The sequence below is a fragment of the Lonchura striata genome, chromosome 12 (assembly GCF_046129695.1).
Source record: "Lonchura striata isolate bLonStr1 chromosome 12, bLonStr1.mat, whole genome shotgun sequence".
Lineage (NCBI taxonomy): Eukaryota > Metazoa > Chordata > Aves > Passeriformes > Estrildidae > Lonchura > Lonchura striata.
Genome location: NC_134614.1, coordinates 20,358,533 through 20,374,079, shown reverse-complemented (window position 1 = coordinate 20,374,079; position 15,547 = coordinate 20,358,533). Strand labels below are relative to the sequence as shown.

Sequence of the window (15,547 nt, the reverse complement as noted above, 5' to 3'; positions counted from 1 at the left end):
AATAAAATAGATCTGTAGCAGCTAAGGTAAGAATTGAGTTGCTGAGGTTTAAAAAATTCCACATGGAACGATTCAGCTCTCAGGTAGATTGGTGCAGCTCTGATCCAGTTAGCACTGATGGCAGCCTCACTCACACACGTTCTAAGGAAAACCAAACTCCATGATGCTGCACTCCAGCTTGGTGCCCGCTCACTCCAGTGGGAAGGAGTTATCAGCTGAGCCAGTTCCAGATTTTTTCCCCATTTCATTAGAAACAAAGCCCAAACCTAAGCCACAAAAAATACCCCAAAGCCTGAAACAAAATTTCATTAAGCAAAAATAGGGAAAGTACATTTTCTTTTTTTCCAGGCTGTGTAATTCCAAAGAGGGAATGGAAGGCTCCATCCTCTTATAAGCCAATACAGCTATGAATCCTTAAACCCAGATCTAAACGATGTTAAATTTCCCTCGATGGAACCAGGGTAATACCTATCAGAAAGTACAATATTTCAAAGAACCTATAATTGCAAATAATGTAAATGTGGAGAATGTTTTGGAACAAGTGAGTGTGTTGTGCAGTGTATAAAAACGTTAGTCATGGCTCTTCATGGATTTGTTTGTGTCCTTGGCAGGCTTCAATGGCTGAGAACAGTATACCTCTATACACTACTGCTTCCATGGGAAATCCCACTCTGGGCAATTTAGCCAGTGCGATGAGGGAAGAGCTCAATGGTGCAATGGAGCATACGAACAGTAACGGGAGTGACAGCAGTCCAGGACGTTCCCCTATGCAAGCGATGTAAGTATGGCAGAGGCACGTGCTGCCTCTAGGTCTTGTCCTACCAAGGGTGACTCTGGAGACTCCTGGCTCCTTCCCGAGCTTCATGGATGGAGCAGCAAGAGCAGACATCTGCCTCCATCTGGGAATATGTGTAGGGCCGTTTGAACATAAAAGAGCCATTTACCCGTTTCCGTATAAAACTGACCAGTTCAATCCAGTCTGAGAAGGACACAGGGCTTATAAAATTGTTTGCTTGTTTGCAGTTCTCTCCTTTAAACCTTGCAAAACCTCATAGGCAGCTGTGTTTCTTGGAGAAAACCTGTGATTTCTGTCCCCTTTGGTTTGGGCGATGAGCACGGCCCGTGGGGTAGAGCTGGGAAATGGGCTTGTTTGGCGAGTCAAAAAAAACACCCCACTCAACACAAAACGGTCTTGCTAAGCATTAATGTGAAGGTCTGTGTGATTTATAGATTGCTCTTAAAATATCAAAAGGAGAATTAATAGGGGCATTATAGCAACAGACGGCGGCGTAATGAGCGCGCCTATAACCGCGTGAAGTGACGGGGGCTCGCCTGCCCCGCTCAACGTGAGCGGCACCCGGGCAGCGGGCGGGCGCAGGAAAGGGTAAGGCAGGAAGGGTGTGATGCCCCGACGGGCGTGTGCGGTATTTATGGGGTGACGGAGTGAGTTTGCAAAGCTGTAAACTCCCCCCCTCCCCTCACATCACACTCCGGGTAATTGGCGGCCGGTGAGGAAGCCGGAGTTTACAAATCCTGTCGTTCCCGAAAGCTCGGCGGAGCAGTTGGGTACCTGTGAGTGGCCGTGCTGCCCGTCTTCCTCCTGCTCCTTAAAACAGCCTGTAAAATTACTGGCTGGCTTGCCAGGGCTCACATTACACATTAAAAAGAGAACTAATTTGTAGTCTTCTACTTCAAAGTAATTTGAATAAGGGATTTACAAAAGTAAGTCTAAATCAAAAAGTAGAAAAAAATATTAACCTAATACCACGGTAGTAATTAGTTGTGAAACTAATTAGCATTTAATGGCAAAAAAGTTTCCCACCTGCATAATGTGTTGTCAGAGGGGAGGGGGCACGAAGGAATCTGAGGCTCTGGATACTTTGATATTGCAGTGTTTTAAATCGGTGCACAAAGTGCTTTGAAAAAAAAATCTTTAAAGATGGCAACATTCATTTTTAATTAATAATTAATTTAAACATTGTCTTTTACCATTTACTTCAAAACATTCAAATAATGTGTTTAGCTTTTCCAGTGATTGTTTGTGCAGTATTAATTATCTCTCCCAAAGTAACGGTGCATGACACACTTTCCGTCTCTCACAGACGGATTCATCTCCAGGCACTTTTAGTCACAATTTGTTATCCTCTGCCTGTGACCACGCAGGGCCGGCGTGAAGGAGGAGTGGAGGGACATGACTTTTCTCAAGAAACAAGACTTCTCCCAAGGGTTTCTCCTGGCCTAATAGACAAGGATGAACGTTTATGATGTTGTGTTAATCCGAGTAATTATTTTTTTGCAAGTTCAAGGCTAGTGCAGTTCATGCACTTCTCATTTCACCTAAGGTTTCCTTGTCTTTGAATAGACTGAGAGGAGGGAAAAATAACTGAGTTGAAACAGGCTAGGACTTCTTCCAGAACTGTGCATAGCTGTGGCCTTTGTTGCACTTAATAATCATCTCTTAGCACATTGATACCAAGGTGAGGGGCACAGAACAAATAGTGGAGAGAGAGGAGGTCGGGGGGAGTGATGCCTCATTTTCATTATTCACCAGAAAATCCAATTTTCTGTTGTAATATGGAAATGATTGTTTCCTGAGTGTTTTCATTTTCTCAGAATTGATAATATATGTGTTCTCTGCTGAACATTTCTTTTTGCTTAAGTAAAATGTGGCCGGGTGATGTTCCAATACAAGCCTCGGAGCTTCCCCATTATAATGGTGTTTCTAAGTAGTTTGAAGGGATCTAAAGCCAGAACACCATTCACATGTCATAGGGTTTACCCTGTTTACTAAATAAAATCATGAGCCAACAGCGACTCTGCTGTTACAGATGCTGTGAAACCTTTTTGTTTTCCATGTTCCTGCTTTGTTAGCAGCATGTTCATTTTTTTTCCAGAACAGATTTCCTTGTCATAATGCAAATTATTTTTTAAACAATTTCAGTATATCAGAAGAAACCAAGTTTTAAACTTTATTGTAAGGTTTAAGGGACCTTGTTAACATGACAGCTAAGAAGTCTAACACTTTAGCTGAAGTCTTATTACCGCTCATTCATTTCCTTTTTATGACACATTGAACCACAGCTAGGGTGGGTTTTTTTTTCTTCTCTCTCCCTCCTTTTGAAACACTAGAAAGTAGTCGCATAATTACAGCTTGGGGACATAACACTTTCATCCTGATATGCTCCAAAGGTAGCCACAAAGCAAACTACTCCATGCTGTGTGCACCACCAGAACTCAGTGGCTTTAAACAACAGTCAGCTTTATTAAAAACTCCTCTGTTCCCAGAGTGGACAAACAAAAGAATTACTCAGATGTGAAAAGAAGGGGAATCTGTGTTCAGCAAGGTTATTTATTGTTAACCCCTTCTGGAGTCCCAGGCATCTACTTAAAAGGAATGTGCTGAATTTCTGCTGCTGTGAAAACAGAAATGGGAAACGCTTTCTTTTCTTTGCCTTCTTTCCCCCTCCCCTTTCTTTTTCTTGTCGCTTAACCCAGCATTTACCTTTTCTGTAATTCAGCAGACTGAATTCTTCAGTCTCTGAAGGAAGTTTTCCTTCCCCATTGAGGATTTGGTGAGGTGGTAAATAGAAATTCAGACTTAACTTGAGAGGATATGAAAGTCTCCCTTTGCCTTCAAGATTATTTAAGCTTATTTATTGCAGTTGCTCAGAAATGTCTGAGAAAAAAAACACAGATTCAGGAAGGTTTCTTCCTCAAATGCCATTTTCTGGTTACATCTGACAGAATACACAAGGAGTTGGAATTTTTTGGCATTGTTTTCCCTGCAGCTCTCTCCCTGGGGGTTGTGTTACCCAGATAACCTCCTCATTTAGGGGATGGAGGTTTTGCCAAGCTCACTGTCTGATGTTTGTGCAACACGTGAGGTGCTGGAAGAGGCTGGTGTGACTCTGCTCCCTGTGGCTTTGTGGCCCTCTCTGGCTTTGTCTCACCCAGGGTTGTGCAGAGCTTTTCATAACTTCTGTTGCTTCTCACACCTCAAGTTTTAGTTTTTGACCTCTGGGAATCACACCAAACCTCAAAGAGAGCCTCAGTTAAAACCACCTGGTTTCACCTGGTTTCATAACAAAACCAGAAGAGGGGCAGAGTTTATTTTGGAAAGGTTTGGGGATCACTGAATGAGCTTTCACAGCACTTAGAGTGGTTTTGAGCACAGTGAGCACCTGTCTAACCTGCTGGCACCTGAGGTGGTGGGGATGCATTGGCAAGGCTGGACAGCCTTTGGAGAAACTCCACTCCATGCCCCAAGGCCTCTCTGCTGCACGTGACATGTGCTCTCCTCTCCCCTTTGAAAATCTCCCTTCTGTCTTTTCAAAAATAATACTTAAAAAAACAAAACAAAACAAAAAAAAAAAACCCAAAAATAAGCCCAGCAGCGGCAGCATCAAAACCAGAAAGCAAAAAAGCAAGACTTTGACATTAAAACAGCCGTAAAAAAGATCACTGCCATAAAGGCCAAGTAGCACAGGCTTTATTGAGCTCTCAGTGCAGCTGCTCTTTCCCCCTTTTTCTTCTGTTTTTCATTTCATGTTTTCTCCCAAGTGAGGGGCCCCACAGCCTATTCATAATATTAAGTTTTTCTAGTTGCAGGTATTCAGCAGAGTTTAATATTCACTGAGACCATGAGCCGTTGGGACAGGTAGCACATGCACACTCCGGTGTGACAGTCTCCTTGTGAGACTTCTTATACATTTATGCCAATTCTTAACCTCTGATCCTTGAATTGTCTCCTTCCAGTCTTTTCTTTACCCCTCCTTTTTCACTAGTTAGATTAAAAGCTGTATGAGCTGTGCTCTCAGTGTGTAATTTTTTTCAAAAAAATTACATGACATGCAGAGGAACCTCTGTGCTCCCAGAGATGTGTTGATAGGATACATATTAGTGGATTTGAAGGGAAAAGGTGTGTGTCCATGGATACTGCATCATTTCTCCCCAGCGTTCCTTTGGATGAGTTGGAAGGTGCAGTTAATACTTGAGTATTGATCCAGCACTTTACAACTCAAGAAGTTGAAACAAGCAGGGACTTGAAAGGCATTCGCAGCTCACATTTGAATTGTCTGTAGTCAGCAAGTTAGATACTTCCTAAACTTACCCAGCCTCAAGCCTGAATAAAGAAATAAACAGGATACAGGGGTACAACTGGCTCACTTGAAGTAGGCAAGGCTGACTTTAGTCTGTCTGTGGATGCTGAGTACATTTTCCCTGCCCAGTGATTTATCCTTGCTGTCTGTCCGTGCAGTGGAGTACAAACAGTGTTGTCGTTGCTATCCACACAAAGCATAAAATAGAGTGCAGCTATTTTAAATCACTCATTTTAAAGCAAAGCTGTGCGAGCAGAGGGGGAGTTCTTGCAGTGAAGGTGTGTGCTTCAGGTTGTGTGTTCATGTTGCATATGTGAAAGGGTTAAATCAGCCTGCACAGAGGAAAAAAACATGAGTCTTGGAGGTGGATATCAACTCGGTGAGAGACAGAGTGGGACTTGAACTCATTAACACTTTATTTTAAGGGATTGCCTACAACATCAATTATTTAGGAAGCAAACAGGGTCTCCATTGCTGTGTCGCATTATTAATACTTGGTAATGTCAATAAAATCCTACTTTCCTATAAAGTCCCACCAACAAGACACTATTGACTCACATGGCTACTTTACATTTCAAAAGCCGCTGAACAAAAAAAAAGAGAGGTAAAAAAAGGTAATTTGTATTTGTATAGGATTTGTTGTAAATATGATTTACGAACAACATTTTCCAATTGTTATCATACCCATTTTGAATGACCAAGCCCCATTCCCCTGCGGGTTATTCATGTGCTTTGCTGTAATGAGAAATTTGGCAGATCTCATCTTTTTAGTACATCCTTGTGCCCACCATGAGCTGGGGATCATGTTCTGCCTTGTTTACAGCTGACAGTGTTATTATTCTCGTTAGGACTGTGCTTTCTTATCATATTGTTGTGTTGAGCGAGCCTTTTCCTCTCTGTTTGTGTTTCCTGGCAGGGCTTTTCTTCCCTTATTGACAGTTTGTAAAAATATGCATTAATTTGGAGTTTAAAGCATGTATCATGGTGTCTCTTTGCTGTGTTTGCTTGAAGTTGATTAATGATAGAACCTCACTTGGGGTCGTCCTCTGGAGAGTTGTCTCACAGGTTCTGCATGTTAACGAGAGACGCTGCACACACAGCGAGGATGATTAGCCCGGCCCGCGCTGCGCCGGGGCCTTGGCAGGCCACTGCCTTCCCCTTCAGATGCATATTCCACTTATTTATCCAAAGATCATATTAACTTAATGTGTCAGCTGAGAGCGTTTTCTCTCCATCCCAAGACAGAAACCCTATCGAGGTGCTCCTCCCAGAGTGTTTTCCCCGGGAAGCTGAGTGCTGCCTGCCTGGCACAGCCTTTGTGGAATCTGAGAATTATTAGGCTTGGAAAAGCCCTTTAGAATCATTGAGTCCAGCCATTAACTTCCAAGCCCATCACTAAACCATGATTTTTGGTGCCACATCCCACATGTTTTCTGAAGGCTTCTGGGTGCAGTGACTGCATCACTCCCCCGGGCAGCCTGTTCCAATTTGGTCACTCTTTCAGTGGAGAAATTTTTCCTAATTTCTACCTAAACATCCTGTGAGGCAGCTTGAGGCTGTTACTCTTATTCTGTTGATTGTTACCTGGGAGATGGTTCTTGGTTTGGCTTCCATGGCCAGCACAGACATTGAGGGAATTCTTGGTGACCTGGAGCTCCCAAACCAGCTCACCTTTCTCCCCAAACCACCTGCGCTGTCAAAACCATTTTTTAATGAGCAACTTGCTGATTGTTTGTTGCTTTGTTTTCCCAGGCACCCAGTGCATGTCAAAGAAGAACCATTAGACCCAGATGAAAATGAAGGCCCACTATCCTTAGTGACAACAGCCAACCACAGTCCAGATTTTGATCACGACAGAGATTATGAAGATGAACCTGTAAATGAGGACATAGAATGAGTATGTCTGACATCGTTATCCTGAGAATGAAGATTGGAAGAACACGTCAAACTTAGCTGTGAAATCTCTCCATTATTGTACAGTCTGGAGGATTCTCAGTCCACTTTGACAACTATGAAATATGTTAACTCTTAGTGCCATCAAGTATCCCATTTGGGAGTATTTTTGATTTTTCTACTTTTTGTTGAAAAAAGGAATTTGTACTCTGTGCATTGGATGGACTTGTTTGGTACTTGGGATTTTCCTCTCTTACAGTCAACATCAGTGTTGTAAATTTGCTAAACTGATTCACTTGCATTTAGCAGCCAGCTGTGGACTGCAGGTCCTGCCAATTTTGGACACTTGAGGACATCAAACTGAGCATGTACACCTGAACTGCAGATCAAGTCTTTGCCCAGATTTTAAGGATTCCAATGGACAACATATTTGCACAGTACTGCATGTTGATTATCACTGCCTTTACTCCATTTTTTTTTTGTTTTGTTGGTTGGTTTCTTTTATTTTTTTTTTTTTTTTGCTTCCATTTGGGATGGGGAAGGCCTGTGTGTGCACGTGTGTGGGTATGTGTGCGTGCGTGTGAGCGTGTATATCGGGGAGGGGTTCAAAGAAAAAATTATCCCAAACTTTTTAATGTATTGCTTTTATTCCCCCGCCCCACTTCTCCTCTGCCATTTTAAGTTCTGACCTCAGGCCTCATCTGGGCCCAGGGCCTCTCAGAGGCTTCAGCGTTTTCTGTACTTTGTGATGAATGTTAATAGGTGTTTTTATTATACGAAGCTGAATGTCATTGAATTGTTTGTAGTTTTTTCTGTCATTCATTCCAGTTTCCTTCAGATGCCACCATGTTTTCTTTAGCTATGGAAAACATTCCATTTCGGTGTCTCCTTTTTTGTTGTTGTTGTTTTTTGAAAAGGTCCCAAATGCTGCACGATACATGTGGAAGGGTTGTCCAACGGAGAGAGAGGAACGAAGTACTGCAAGAATGAGAATGAATGACAGATGAACATAGAAACACTGTAGGAAGCAACACAGATTCATTCCACAAAGCAGTATTTTTAATATATTCTTGTTTTGTTTAGGTTTTTTGATTTTTTTGATTTTTTTTTTTTTGGCAGCAACGGTGAATATTAGCAAATGCCACAAAATTGAACAGCACAAAGAAACATATGCAGCACCAACAGAGTTCACTTTTAGTAGAGAATGAATAGTACAGTGGCAGGTTCTCGGTGGTTTAACATGAGTTCTAATGGGTCAACAAATCTTTCTGGAATATCTAAGATTACCGAGATGGGCACCTAAACATTTATTATTACAGCCTTATTTTTTTCCTATTGTTTTTTTACATTTGCATTTGCAAATAGTGGTTGGAAAGATGACTTCATTAAATTGTTACTGTACATGGTGATGTTTCACGGTTAAACATCAGTTCAGGATTGCTCGGTGGCGTTAATCTGTTTGAATACAAATTAGATTTCAGATTGAACTTGTTACGGGAGTTAATAAGGACAGGGCCCCACTAATGCTAAAGTGTTAATTTTCAGCTGTGCAAATCCAGTACTGCAGTTAGGATTGTTATGCAATATTACACCAGCCAGTATGGAAACCTCGCCGGAGGAGTCGGGAGAGTTGGGAGAGAATTGGCGCCGGGGCTTGTTAGGCAAAACTGGCAAAGCTCTGCAAAGCAAACACGACATACAAAATCTGTTGCCATAGGTCAGTAAACCTCAGTCACCAAACACCTAAACATTTTCATTCTGCAACCACTTCTCCGTCACTCATTTATTTATGTAGGACTGTAGCTTTTTTTTATTATTTCGAAAAGCCTTTCAGAGCTTAATTTATATTCTTCTTTGTACCTTTTTTTTTTTCCTAAAATTACCAAAGATATTACACAAAGGTAAATTATGTTCTCTGTTATATGCTTTATCTTATGAAGCCAAATATCCTCTTATTGTTGATCAAAGGAGGTTGAAGAATTTAGAGGGAAATGACAAGATGTGGGCTATTGCTAACCTGAGAGGGAAACTGCTCCTTTATTCTAGAAAATTTAGAAGGACAAGTAGATGTCTGAACCAAAGTTGTTACTTTTTATTTGCAATTCTTTACAGTGACCAAAATGAAAGTCTGTAAAGAGGAATCGAGGAGAGCTTTTGAGTTTAAAACTAGGAATCAGTGTTACTGGGGGAGCTATGAGAAGGGAGCTGAAGAAGGCAAAGACACAATTATTTTGTGGAAAATTAGAGTATCAGATAAAGGAGGCAGTTTAGTAAAACACAGAAGAGAACAGAAAAGCTCCCACAATTTAACTGGACGACATAATGGTATTTCTAGAATAAAAAGGAAAAAAAATTTTTTGGTCTTTGGTTCTACAGATTGTGTGCCACTTCTGTTCCAGGACTGTGCTGGGATGTCTGCTTTAATTTTGGTTGATCTTGGCACATTAACTCAGTTTTGTTTAGTTTTTGGTCAGCATTTTTTCATAAGGAAATAACACTCCTGTCCACTCATAAGCTTTGGTACAAGAAATTTTATTGGCAGTTACTTTTATAAAACTCAACTCTGCTTTCTGTTTCAAAAAGACAAGGAAAAAAAAAAAAAGAAAAAAAGGGCAGTCTGTGGTCATTTGGAAACATTTTCTTTAAAATTATTATTTTTTTTTTTTTTAGTTTTGGTTTAAATTATATCCAGGCAGCTTCGTGACGTGCCGGCGGTAGCCAGACAGGGATCATGAGAATTGAGCCCTGTGCTTCAAAACTGAGTGGTTTGCTGGTTAGTTCGGTATTCAGAAGGGGGATAAAAATCTGGTAGATTAGTTCATTCTCAGCATGTGTAGCTAGACATGAGTAAAGATAACAGCATGAGAAAACTGTTAGTACGCATACCTCAGTCCAAACTGTTAGGGAATGAGTAAATAAAAAAATACATTTCACTCAGTTGCACTTAGTTGTATGTCTTGCATGCTTAGTCTAAAGACTGTAGCAAAAATAAAAAAAATGAAAAAAAGAGAAAAAGAAACAAAAAATTAGAGTTTAACATATCTGGCAGGTGTTGCAGCCTTGCAGAAGAACCAACTGAAAATCTCAGGCTTTACATCAAGCAAACTTCACTATGATTTTTACAATTCTGATTCTGTATCCCTTTGGATATACAGTTGCTTCTTTAGGGAGGGGTTTATTATGTTGTACATATATATCCCACTGTGTCTGTGTGAGCCTTTGTCTTTTGGGGGGGGGTGGGGAGGGAGGAAAAGGTGGAAAGGTCCTTTTTTTAGATATCATTCCTCAAAAGGAATAAATGCAGACCTGTTTGTCAAAACACCTTTTGCTTTTTGTGCAACTGCTTTATATTAACTATACTAAAAAATAGCTTTGAAAAAAAAAAAACTACTGTATGTAATGGAATTGCAGAATACGCTGCACATGTATTTTATTTAGTTATCCTTGCTTTAAGAATATTGGATGACATTTGCTGACATGTGGGAGAAAATCCCTGACTTTTTTTTTTTTCAGCTTTTAAATTGTAACATAGTTGAAAGATTTTTTTTTTTTCCTCCTGTTATCATTGATTGAAGCATTTTTGTACAGTTTTTGTGTTTAAGCTGGTTTTTTTGATACTTTCCCACCCCTTCTGTTATCTTACCACTGCCTTTTCTGGCTGTCTTAAACAAAGTTCATATATTTGAAAGGAAAAAAAAAATCGTTTAAAAAAAAATGTTTTTCTCCTGCTGCAGTAAATATTTTGCATGATAAATTCCAGGGTCACACTTTCAAAGTTTATCAGTGAAGTAGTGATTAATAATGGGGAGTGTCAAACTATTGAACTTTTTGTATAAAAAAACAAAAAAAAAACTTTACAAGGTGCCAAGATGTAAAGACAATTTGTTACATGTTTTTTTTCTCAAAGAAAAGCGTACATTATGAAAGTAGTACCATGTATCAGGTAAATCGCTGTCAGGAATGAGAGTCAAAGCCTTCCTTGTCCACAAAAAAAAAAAAAAAGTTTGTAAATGTAAAACCTGTTAGGTTTCTGCATTCAACTAGAAGTGAAATGAAAAAAAAAAAAAAATAAACAAAATCAAGGCTTATGTAGAACAAGTGACCACAAAAAAAATGACCTTTTTTTGATTCTCACTCGCAAGAGTCCCGTGGCAGGTCCTGCACCTCCCCTTTCCTGGAGCTCAGCTTTGGGGAGAGACAAGGGCAGGGATGCTGGTTCTACAAATATTGCAGATCATTAGATATTTTATATATATACATACATAAATATATATATATATAAAGTTTTTTAAAATAATTTTGAACTATTGTAGTTTTCAGATCGCCAATAATCTCACGTTCATTATAGCATGGAAAAAAAAAAAAAACAAACCAAATGTGTTTAAACTCTTTTGAAATCCTTTGGTACCTTTGGTTAATGAACTCAGAGTGATTTTTTTAGTTGTTTCAGAAGTCATTTAGTATTCTAGTCTTGCGAGGTGAATTTGCAGTTCAGGACTGCATTTTAATGGGCCCAGAACAGGTAACCAAGTATCTTCTACCCATAAGCCTTGATGAAAATGGTACAGTCCAGACTGTTAGCATGGTGCTTCGTGTGTATGTGCTGCCAGTAACAAGATTTTTTTTTTTTTTTTTTGATAAGGCATAAAAGAAACTCATTCCTTACATCAACTGTAATTCCATCATTCCATGTCTGTTGATACAGACAATAAAAAATGTTGTGTAGTCAGTACTAATTACTGACATTATAGCATTCTCAAATGCAATAAAAATGCTGGTTGTTCACACTGGTAATGCAAGTTGCCATGTCCGAAGTTCTTGTTTTATTCTCCCCCACAGTGACTCTGGTGTCACATCCCATGGTCCCTGATCCATGAGCACCTCATCCATGTCCCTAGCTCGTTCATGGATGGACAAATCTCATCTCCTGCCTTGAGTCTCCCCCAACCACATCCAAGTACAAAATATTTTAATTTTGTGGACAGTCTGTACAGGGTAGCTGGGTGAGGCAAGGAAGACACAGTCATTCAAAGAATTAATCCACTTTTCCAAGGAAGTCCTTCAGTTTTGCCCATTGGGCTCACGGGGTTATTTGCTTTCTCACTGGACTGTTTCAAAGCTTGAAGGAAGGGGTTGGGCTCTTCATCCTGCAGCTACTTCCCAGTGCAGTGCTCTGATGGGAATGGTGCTGCTGGCTTTGGTAGGAAGGGCTGGGAACGTGCACTGCACCCCTGCCAAAAGGGGTTTGCAGGGTCAACCCCTTGGTCCATAAAACTGTGAGGAGCAAAGTCCCAAGTGGCACTGTCACCTGAGACAAACTGAAGGAAAAACCCACCTTCTTTCGAATAAGCACACATTTATTTTCCTCATCAAGTTTTGTAAAGAAAAATAAAATGTTTAATAACTAGCATTAGCAGCAAACTGAAATTTCAGAGGAGAGATTTTTCATGAATAATTCATTAAAATTTCACATCTGCAAGATTAGTCATCCAAATAAAATGCTAATGTCAAAAACATGCACCGTCTATAATATTCTCATCAAGAAATCTTTTTGCATATAATGATAAATGCTTAAATTAGTACAAATGATTTTATAAAAATATTCTATCATAAAATTATACCAGATAACTATTTTTTGGGGGGAGGGGGAGGGGAACTTTGCACACTCATTATAGTGTGTCTCCAAATGGTACAGACTGATAGATTTTAATAATCAAAATACAGAGAATACAAATTCAGCTTTGCTTGTGTGGTGCACTTCCATCACCAGTGAGATTTTAGTGAACTGGATTTGTGGGATTAAATTTTCCAAAGTCACGGGCAGAGGGGATTGAGGCAGGAGCTGCTGTTTGGTGTGGTGTGCATCTGTAAAATGGGGGCAGTGAGCTGCAGGTAGGAAACGTGTCCCTGGATGAGCCCAGCAGGACCCCCAGCCCCTCTCTTGGAGGAGGACAATGTGTCCCCACACTGTCACCTGTGTCCCCACCAGCAGGCAGGTCAGGAGCTACAAGGTCATCACAGATGAATTGGCTGCTCCACCTCCCTGGGCATCTCACCTCAAAAAGTCCATTTGGGGTTCAGAACGTCACGTTTGTCATCTGCTGACTGATTTTGGGCTTGGGTTTAAGGGGAGCTGTTGGTGGGTGCCACATGGAGCTTGTGCTGAGGAGCCTGCACTGAGCTGAGCAGCAGGACCATCATTTCCCTCCTGTCCCAGTCAGTGCTGCCTGGAGCAGCGGATGGGAATCTGGCTCTTGGCCACCTTCTGTATCGTTTTTGATTAATCACATTTCTCCTCCCTGGCTGCTCCACCACAGAACATCACACAATGCCTTCCTACTCCACCAGCAGCAGCCAGCTGGGAAATACCTTTTCCAGGAAGAAATGCTGTTTTCTACCACAGCTGAAAAGCACTTTTATTGGCAGTGGTGAGGCAATGCATCTCTGAGGAATTTCCAAAGAAAACTGGAGCCTGTGAGTAGTTTTTCTGGGTTTCTCCTGTCCCAGAGGGAAAAAGCTCAGGAGCTGGAGGCCCGGGAGGACGTGGCAGCTGCTGTGCTCCTTGCACACCCACCTGCTCCCTGCAGATCCCATCAGTGACATCTAACTTGGGCCATGGTCACAGAGTCTGACAAACTTCACATTATTGGTCTAATTCAAGGGACTGGCAATTCCTGGTGCCTCTCACTTGCAGGCAGTCACACATACACACACCCTTCCTGACAACAAGGTGTAATTAACTCTTCTTGACCTATTAATCAGGCTCAGTCTTCAGTGATGATGTTAAATGTTCATTTAATGGTGTGTTAATCAGGGCTATCTTTCACGCTGGTAGCAGTATGGCTAATTCTGGCACGTTGAACACTCTTCATCCTCACATAGCCACAAGTCACCATTCTCCCCAGCAGGGATGAGTGAGGTGGTGGGACATGGCCCTCGGGTGTGTTTGCAGCCTCCATGGTGTCCACACCTCGTTTTTCCCCAAACCCTGGAGCTGGGGCATAGCAAAGTCCTTCTTTTTGCCCGGTTTTATTACCTTGGCTAGAGATCCTCAAAGCACACGAGCTGGAAATGGTAGGCAACATCACCTCAGGCTATTTACCAATCCCTCCTCCTTTCTTCTACAGGAATTTTCTTTGTCAACTTGGAGAAAAAGAGGAAAAAAAAAACCCATTTTGTGCCACTTTGTCGTATTTATTTAGAGGAGCCCAGCGACCACATTTTATGCCTCTCAAAAGCATGAAAAACATTTTTTTTCTTGAAGTTATAATGTTAATTTGAAGGTAACCGTCCTTTCAAGAATTAATTCCAGCCAAAGCAATAACCATTATTTACCAGAGTTTGACATTTTTATCACTCATCATATTAGCAAATTTCCATTGAAAATGCTAAAATGGTTCGTCATAAGGCACATAACTGCTTTGGCTGTAAAAATGACCAACACAAGTGCCTGTACTCAAACATTAAATTATACTGTAATTAATAAAGACAGTTAAACTGTCTACTAGCAACAGCAATTTAGGTAACCACATTTGATCGGCTATAAATTGTAACTACATTAAAATTCCAGAAATATTAGCAATATGGATTACTTGATGGAAATAGGTGCTGATCACTAACTCTCCTATTTTACAACGGAAGCACAGGTCATGTTGGCCACAAAACTGTGGGCGAAGATCAAGGCTGAGTACTTTTAATCTTGTGAAACAAGCAATTACAAATAGTTGCATCGATTTGTTAAAAAGCTTTAGGTGACATAAATTGTTTCCTGTTTAGCTTATTGCTCTGATACATAAATGTCAGCGAGTATAATATTAATTAGGGTCACAGAACAACAAGGGTCGGGTGATATAGTGTCTGATCCGGGATGTGTCAATCCTTTGTGGAGGCAAGAGCAGCCCCGGCCCTGCCGCGCTCAACGCCTCGTTTTATGTGATGACAAAAGAAAGCAAAGGAAACTGTATTTTAATATGTGAAGTAATTACTTTAGTACTAGTATAATTTTATGGTTTTGGATAAATTACAGTGTTTTCATTCTCCTTCGCTTGCCACATAACATAAAAATCCACATATAGCATCAATAAAATAGAATACTGTTTATAAAGGCTTTCTGCTGCACAAGACCAACACTATTCCACCTAGCAGATGGAAACTAAGCACACATTTTGGTCTGGTGTGTGTTTCTACACTTAATATTTTTTTTTTTAACTGAAAAATGGGCTGTGCAGGTTATTTACTTAACATAAATCAAATGTATCATATACACTGTTTCTTTGGATTGGCATCCGACTTAGAAAAATACAGTAAGGTCCTGAAAAATCTGGAGAAAATTTATTAAATATGATTTTTACTGTAATAGAATATTAATGTAACCCAATGCTCATTTCCCATTAAGTTGATCCCTTTTTAATACACACATGCTTTTTATTATTTTGCACTCATGCGAAAATTCCACATTCAGAGAGTTTCCATCTCCTTAGGAATGTCTCTGGCAAAGGCACAGTAAGAAATCTTGCACTGAAAAAAAAAATAAATAAATAAAAGCAAATATCGAC

General features: G+C 40.5%; 1 protein-coding gene across 25 annotated transcripts in view; it reads left to right on the top strand.

Moving 5' to 3' along the window:
- FOXP1 (forkhead box P1) overlaps positions 1-11,791 on the top strand; it is a 380,080-nt gene extending 368,289 nt beyond the window's left edge. For all 25 annotated transcript variants that reach the window (XM_077786176.1, XM_031505960.2, XM_031505961.2 and 22 more), the window contains 2 exons: positions 612-778; positions 6,852-11,791. In XM_077786176.1, coding sequence (XP_077642302.1) covers positions 612-778; positions 6,852-6,996 — 312 coding nt within the window. In that variant the 3' untranslated portion in view covers positions 6,997-11,791. The remainder of the gene's footprint in view (positions 1-611; positions 779-6,851) is intronic.
- The last annotated feature ends 3,756 nt before the right edge of the window (positions 11,792-15,547 follow it).